Source organism: Nanorana parkeri, unplaced genomic scaffold (assembly GCF_000935625.1).
Source record: "Nanorana parkeri isolate BGI_ZX_2015 unplaced genomic scaffold, ASM93562v1 scaffold3493, whole genome shotgun sequence".
NCBI classification, from domain to species: domain Eukaryota; kingdom Metazoa; phylum Chordata; class Amphibia; order Anura; family Dicroglossidae; genus Nanorana; species Nanorana parkeri.
This window is the reverse complement of record NW_017309761.1, coordinates 6,153-14,423: the sequence shown is the minus strand read 5'-3', so window position 1 is coordinate 14,423 and position 8,271 is coordinate 6,153. Positions and strand designations below refer to the sequence as shown.

At 43.4% G+C, this 8,271-nt stretch overlaps 1 protein-coding gene across 1 annotated transcript in view; it reads left to right on the top strand.

Annotated features, from left to right (window-relative positions):
* LOC108803200 (gastrula zinc finger protein XlCGF26.1-like) overlaps window positions 1-4,062 on the top strand; it is a 12,316-nt gene extending 8,254 nt beyond the window's left edge. Inside the window, exon 2 of the mRNA XM_018575039.1 lies at window positions 3,507-4,062. Coding sequence (XP_018430541.1) covers window positions 3,507-3,949 — 443 coding nt within the window. The 3' untranslated portion in view covers window positions 3,950-4,062. The remainder of the gene's footprint in view (window positions 1-3,506) is intronic.
* The last annotated feature ends 4,209 nt before the right edge of the window (window positions 4,063-8,271 follow it).

The window sequence follows — 8,271 nt, the reverse complement described above, 5'->3', positions numbered from 1 at the left end:
GGATGGAGGAGGACCGGAGTCACATGACTGAGAGGATACTGGACCTCACCCTGGAGATCATCTACCTGCTGACCGGAGAGGTGAGGAGGATTCTGGGAGGTCACATGACATCACTCTGATCTCTATTCATAAAACACAGACCTGACCGGAGAGGTGAGGAGGATTCTGGGAGGTCACATGACATCACTCTGATCTGTATTCATAAAACACAGACCTGACCAGAGAGGTGAGGAGGATTCTGGGAGGTCACATGACATCACTCTGATCTCTATTCATAACACACAGACCTGACCGGAGGGGTGAGGAGGATTCTGGGAGGTCTTCAGTGATTATTGTTAATGTCCCTTTTTTTTTTACACAGGATTATAAAGTAGTGAAGAACACATCTGGTGACCTATTGACACACCACAACTGTCTTCACTGGACATCAACCGTCACAGAGCCTTCACCTCACGTGGACTCCACCCAGGAACATCTCACCATCCCCCACCATGATCAGGTAGAGCATGTAAAGCTAAAACAATATTCTAAGCGATGAGATTGTTTGTTCTAATTACTTGCTTTTTTTCAAAAATGTAGTTACATATTTACAAAAAATAGTTAAGGTTGAATAAAGATACAGGTCTGAGCCGTTCAACCTGTGTATGTTAATATCGTTGGGGTTTAGGATGAAGAACTGAAAGAAATTGGAGAGAAAGAGGAAGAAGAGACGTTGGTGGGAGGAGCTCAGCAGTCTATGGAGGAGGAGGAGATGGTTATAAAAAGTGAGCAGGAGGAATCTTCTCTACATATGGACACAAGTAAGTCATAAACACTAAATGTAGAAACCGTTATCTTCTAGGAGTATAAAGTATGTTTACATTGTTACAGGGGTGGTTTAAATATAAGAAATGCTCACAGAGTTCACCTATTTAAAGTCATGTCCCCAACAAATGAGGAGGAGATACTGTACACCATATGAAGGTCCATCTCCATTCCTAAATATAACGTCATGTGACCAACAAATGAGGAGGAGATACTGTACACCATATGAAGGTCCATCTCCATTCCTCAATATAACATCATGTGACCAACAAATGAGGAGGAGATACTGTACACCATATGAAAGGTCCATCTCCATTCCTCAATATAACGTCATGTGACCAACAAATGAGGAGGAGATACTGTACACCATATGAAGGTCCATCTCCCTTCCCCAATATAACGTCCTGTCCCCAACAAATGAGGAGGAGATACTGTACACCATATGAAGGTCCATCTCCATTCCTCAATATAACGTCATGTGACCAACAAATGAGGAGGAGATACTGGACACCATATGAAGGTCCATCTCCATTCCTCAATATAACGTCATGTGACCAACAAATGAGGAGGAGATACTGTACACCATATGAAGGTCCATCTCCATTCCTCAATATAACGTCATGTGACCAACAAATGAGGAGGAGATACTGTACACCATATGAAGGTCCATCTCCATTCCTCAATATAACGTCATGTGACCAACAAATGAGGAGGAGATACTGTACACCATATGAAGGTCCATCTCCATTCCTCAATATAACGTCATGTGACCAACAAATGAGGAGGAGATACTGTACACCATATGAAGGTCCATCTCCATTCCTCAATATAACGTCATGTGACCAACAAATGAGGAGGAGATACTGTACACCATATGAAGGTCCATCTCCATTCCTCAATATAACGTCATGTGACCAACAAATGAGGAGGAGATACTGTACACCATATGAAGGTCCATCTCCATTCCTCAATATAACGTCATGTGACCAACAAATGAGGAGGAGATACTGTACACCATATGAAGGTCCATCTCCATTCCTCAATATAACGTCATGTGACCAACAAATGAGGAGGAGATACTGTACACCATATGAAGGTCCATCTCCATTCCTCAATATAACGTCATGTGACCAACAAATGAGGAGGAGATACTGTACACCATATGAAGGTCCATCTCCATTCCTCAATATAACGTCATGTGACCAACAAATGAGGAGGAGATACTGTACACCATATGAAGGTCCATCTCCATTCCTCAATATAACGTCATGTGACCAACAAATGAGGAGGAGATACTGTACACCATATGAAGGTCCATCTCCATTCCTCAATATAACGTCATGTGACCAACAAATGAGGAGGAGATACTGTACACCATATGAAGGTCCATCTCCATTCCTCAATATAACGTCATGTGACCAACAAATGAGGAGGAGATACTGTACACCATATGAAGGTCCATCTCCATTCCTCAATATAACGTCATGTGACCAACAAATGAGGAGGAGATACTGTACACCATATGAAGGTCCATCTCCATTCCTCAATATAACGTCATGTGACCAACAAATGAGGAGGAGATACTGTACACCATATGAAGGTCCATCTCCATTCCTCAATATAACGTCATGTGACCAACAAATGAGGAGGAGATACTGTACACCATATGAAGGTCCATCTCCATTCCTCAATATAACGTCATGTGACCAACAAATGAGGAGGAGATACTGTACACCATATGAAGGTCCATCTCCATTCCTCAATATAACGTCATGTGACCAACAAATGAGGAGGAGATACTGTACACCATATGAAGGTCCATCTCCATTCCTCAATATAACGTCATGTGACCAACAAATGAGGAGGAGATACTGTACACCATATGAAGGTCCATCTCCATTCCTCAATATAACGTCATGTGACCAACAAATGAGGAGGAGATACTGTACACCATATGAAGGTCCATCTCCATTCCTCAATATAACGTCATGTGACCAACAAATGAGGAGGAGATACTGTACACCATATGAAGGTCCATCTCCATTCCTCAATATAACGTCATGTGACCAACAAATGAGGAGGAGATACTGTACACCATATGAAAGGTCCATCTCCATTCCTCAATATAACGTCATGTGACCAACAAATGAGGAGGAGATACTGTACACCATATGAAGTTCCATCTCCATTCTCACAGTAACAATGCCATCAATGTACATACAATGTTACCCAGTCTGATTTTGGTACCTTGTCCAATTCCAGAGCTCTGAGAAATTGTTGAGAGCTCTACTAACATATATGACTCCTGAATGTAACACACGAAGAATACTTATAACGTTTATCTAACAATTGTCTTCCAACAGATGGACATTATGTCCGAAATATCTCAGAGAAACATCTTATGTTATCTCCAGCTTATAATGACATCACACAACATTCTCCAGGAGTGAATCCCATTACTCATAATAGACATCACAGACCTTCCCATTCAGAGACATCTAATCCTGAGGAATCCCATACTGTTATTTCATATATACATCAAAGATCTCACAACACAGATACATCAACTGATACATCTAATCCCACGAAATCTCTTTTAAGCCATAAAGAAGTTCAGACAATCGAGAGTTCATTTTCTTCTTCGGCGCGTGAGAACTTTTTAGCGGAAAACAAAGATATTATACACCACCGAATTTACATAGGCGAGCATCCCTATTCGTGTTCAGAGTGCGGGAAAAGTTTCAGCCAAAAAGGAAGCCTTCTTATACATCAGAGAGTTCACACAGGCGAGCGACCCTATTTATGTTCAGAGTGTGGGAAAAGTTTCATCCGGAAAGGAGTGCTTCTTAAACACCAGCGCATTCACACAGGTGAGCGTCCTTATCCATGTCCGGAGTGTGGGAAATGTTTTATTCAGAAAGGAAGCCTTCTTAGTCACCTGAGAACTCACACTGGGGAACGTCCCTATTCCTGCTTAGTGTGTGGGAAAGGTTTTACTGAGAAAGGACAACTGCTTAGACACCAGAGAACTCATACTGGTGAGCGTCCTTATTCATGTTCAGACTGCAGTAAATGTTTCATTCGGAAAGAACACCTTATCACACACCAGAAATGTCACAAAGGGGAGTCCTTATCCATGTGCTGAGTGCGTGAAAAGTTTTTCTCAGAAAGGAGACCTTCTCAAACACCAGAAAGGTCACTTAACAAAACAAGCATTTTTGCAACACTAAATAATAGACACAGAAGATTGTCACTTTTTATGCTCTGTGTGAGAATAATTTTACTAAAATAGGAAACCTCAGCCACCAGAGAATTCACAAAGGTGAACATCCTTATTCATTTTCATGGTGCGGTAATCATTTCAGTAACAAAAGAACATTAGAAAATTCAGATAGGAGAGCCTCAAAATATCAGCAAATTGCTTATTCATGTCCAGAGTACCAGAAAAAAATTCATTCAGAAGAGTCACAAATGCGAGTGCCCATTTTACAAGTAGTCACATGATCAAAGAGCTCTAACAACTGCATCTTCCTGTGCTGGTGACAACACTGTGACCATAGCTCTAAGGCATTGTCGGCCCTTTGTTTTAACAAAGGACCTTAACTGGAATGAGCTCGGTTCATAGAGAGTCCTCCATTGGTGATGGGAATGAGCTCAGATCATAGAGAGTCCTCCATTGGTGATGGGAATGAGCTCAGTTCATAGAGAGTCCTCCATTGGTGATGGGAATGAGCTCAGATCATAGAGAGTCCTCCATTGGTGATGGGAATGAGCTCAGATCATAGAGAGATCATCATAATCAGTGGATTACTCAGCATGTCAGTCTCATGTGATGAGTCCCGTCATTGTCACAGTGATTGATCTCGTCAGTGCTGACACACAACGGTCAGTGAAACCAGAAGAATCTTATTATATTTCTGCCATGTTTCTTTTTAATGTCACAGAGATTATCAGATCTTTAGATTTTTAATAGTGGAATAATTTGGGTCTTTGGAGGGGAGGCTCTAGGAAAAAAATGTAAATGTGAAGGTACGTGGCCTAAATATAGACATACGTTTCCAGTATTCCAGATGTGGGAATAGCGTAGTGTAACTGGTTTTACTTAATATTTTGTATTCTTTTTTATTTATTTAATGTAGCGATATTGTAAATCCTAATAAAAATAAAACAAAAACATCATCACAGCGATTATCAGTGACGTTTACAGACTGTCAGAGAATGTAGTGTGGATGGTGGGGGAGAGATGTCAGAGAATGTAGTGTGGATGGTGGGGGAGAGCTGTCAGAGAATGTAGTGTGGATTGTGGGGGGAGAGCTGTCAGAGAATGTAGTGTGGATGGTGGGGGAGAGCAGTCAGAGAATGTAGTGTGGGGGAGAGCTGTCAGAATGTAGTGTTTGTTACATTTGGCTACCAGAATCTCACACTTCAATATGGAAAATGACCTTTTATTGTATTGCTTAAAATACAGAGAAAGTTCTAAAGAAATATTTGAAACTCTAAATGACACTTTACACACTAATCCAGAAAACATTAAACAAACAACTAAGACAAATGGTTTTGGGAACTATGGAAAGACTTTTATATTTTATCATATATATATAATGTAACTTGAAAGTTCGTGGTATACTGAGCTTTGGGTGACGGGAGGACGCTAGTTTGTGTCCTCCCGAGAACTATGGGGAAAAGGCCTGACCGCATAACTCACATAGGAGCTCATGCTTACACAAAAACTACCGTATTTTTCGCTCCATAAGACGCACTTTTTTCCCCCAAAAAAGAGGGGGAAAATGTGCCTGCGTCTTATGGAGCGAATCCCGACGCCCGAGACATGCAGTTTCGGGCGCCGGGCGAGTAGTAGGAGCCACTGCTCGTTTAATACGAGTGATCTAATAACGAGATCACTCGTATTAAAGCCGAGCAGCGGCGACGATCGAGATCACAGCGCCACCTGTCTCAGCGGTCACTAACTGCAGCTTCTGTCATAGAAGCTGTGTCAGAAGCTACAGTCTGTCGAGTGCTCCATAAGGCGCCCCGGACCTCCCTGCGTCCTATGGTCCGGTGCGTCTTATGGACCGCAAAATACGGTAGATACGTAATGGGTCTTCCAGGAAGTCAGAATGAGGAGGATGAAAAGAAAAGAGCAGAGAAGGACAAGAAAGAGAGAGCGAGGGGAAAAAGAAAACAAAAGCCCAGAAGAGATTAGTGCTCCACCAGCACAGCTCGGCATTTCCCGGGATGTAACAAAACCAGTCCAGCAAAACCAAGTTATCCGCAAATTGTTCCTTGCGGTGCAAAGCTTCTACAATGTCCTCCATATTGTGGACTTGATTCACTTTAGAAAGCCACAAACTCACGGGACGAGGTGAAGTCCGTCTCCAACAGAGGGCAATCCGGGCTTTGGCTGCATTAAGCAAATGTACTTTTTATATCACTTAGTAGAAAGGAGGACGCGTTGTACAGGAGGCGGGTCATTCCCCAGGTCTACCCCAGTCAGTTGGAGGATGAACGCCAAGACTTTGTCCAAAAAGTGTAACAGTGGGTGCTTGGTCCTTCAATAAAGAAGGGGGCAGAATCCGGCCACTCGGTGTATATAATAATCTCCCAAAAAAGGGTATAAAATTCATTTCAGTACAGCGCTGCATGACGGAATAAATGTCAGTCAAAGTACCACAGCGCTGAATACTGAAAAATGGCCTGGATGGGAAGGGGGTTTAACACCACGGATGTCAACTGGTTAAAGACCGGACTGTCAGCCGAGAATCTGGGTCTGAACGTGTAGTCAATGTTAGGGCAGAACGGGGGAGGGGCAAGACTGGTACAAGACAACAGAAGGGTAACAGTGCATCAAATTACTGCAGATCTTAATCGGGAATCCTCTCCAATGATCTCTGAACGCATTGTTCGCCGTACTCTGCGTCGTATGGGATGTGGAAGACGAAGGTTGGAACACCTCTGCTGTCTGCAGGTAACAAGATAAAATGTCTCCAATTGGCACAGGAACACAAGGATTGGACAGTCGAGGAAAAAAGTCATGTGGTCCGATGAATCACGTTTCCAGTTGCATCATGCAGATGGCAGAGTGAGAATTTGGCGGGAACCGCATGGAAGCATGCACCCCACACGCACGAGTACAACCCTTCCAGCTGGTGGGGGCGGTGTTATGGTTTGGGGGCGTGTTTTCCCGGCATGATTTGGGCCCTTTAATTCGTCTGAATAGCACAACATACCAAAGTATCGTCGCCGATCAAGTTCCTCCGATCACGTTGATGGCGTATCCCAATGGAGAAGGCTTCTTCCAACAAGACAATGCGCCGTGCCGCGGCGCTCGTATTGTGCAGGAGCGGCTTCAGGAACACGAGGGAGACTTCACCTCGCTTAGGTGGCCCCCGCAATCACCAGATCTCAATTGCAGCATTTGTGGGACGAAGTTGAAAGAGCCAATCAGGCAGCTGGTTCCACAACCATCAAATCTCACGCGCTCTTCATCAGGCGTCAGATTCCTCACATCACCTTTCATCATCTCGTGGAGTCAACGCCGAGAAGAATCGCCGCCGTATTGAAGGCAAAAGGCGGCCCAACGAAGTACTGATGGGGGGAGGGGCATAATGATCTGGCCACTCGGTGTATAGAGTCAACAGTTTGCGCGGCGCTTTACAATATAAGAAGGACATGACAATCACAATACAATTCAAGACAAGATGGGGGGAGGAGGGCCCTTAGTTGCCGTAATATTCCCCGAAACTGCCCACTATGTCCCCGGAGGAACGTAGCCAAACGTGCCATGTGTAGAGGCAAGTGGAGACACGTTTGATTGGAACCTTTATTCCCGCAAAGCCAACAACCGCCCAATTCTTAACACACGGCGGTCTTTGCTTTTCTTTTTTCAGTTTCACTTCTTTATCAGTTTTAAAAAACACCAAAATCAAATTTGTTTCGTTATATTTCTTCATTGTTTCCGGTTTTTAATCAGCCGTAATATGTGCGACCAAATCGGAGAATACACCGAAGGATGGGAAAAAAACATCGAAAGGCTGCAGATTCCAAATTCCCCACAAGGTGGCGAGCTCACTTATTGTCATGGAAACGCACACGCAGGAAGTGATGTGAACATGAAGGCAGGAAGTGATGTCACATTTAAATAGGAAGTTTTAGGTGAGAGGCGATTTTGGAGGAAGTAGAGAGGAGACATTGCTGGAACTGGCAGCAGAGGAGGTAATAAGATATTATGTTATAGATACACCCAGTAACCCCCCCGTCATGTCCGTCCTCGTCCTCCATAGTCACTGTGATGTCTGTTATGGTTTTTAGACCAGATACATCCTAAATATAGAGCCATTTATCCAACTGTCCATCCAGAGCCGCCATTTATAGACCGGATACATCCTAAATATAGAGCCATTTATCCAACTGTCCATCCAGAGCCGCCATTTATAGACCGGATACATCCTAAATATAGAGCCATTTATC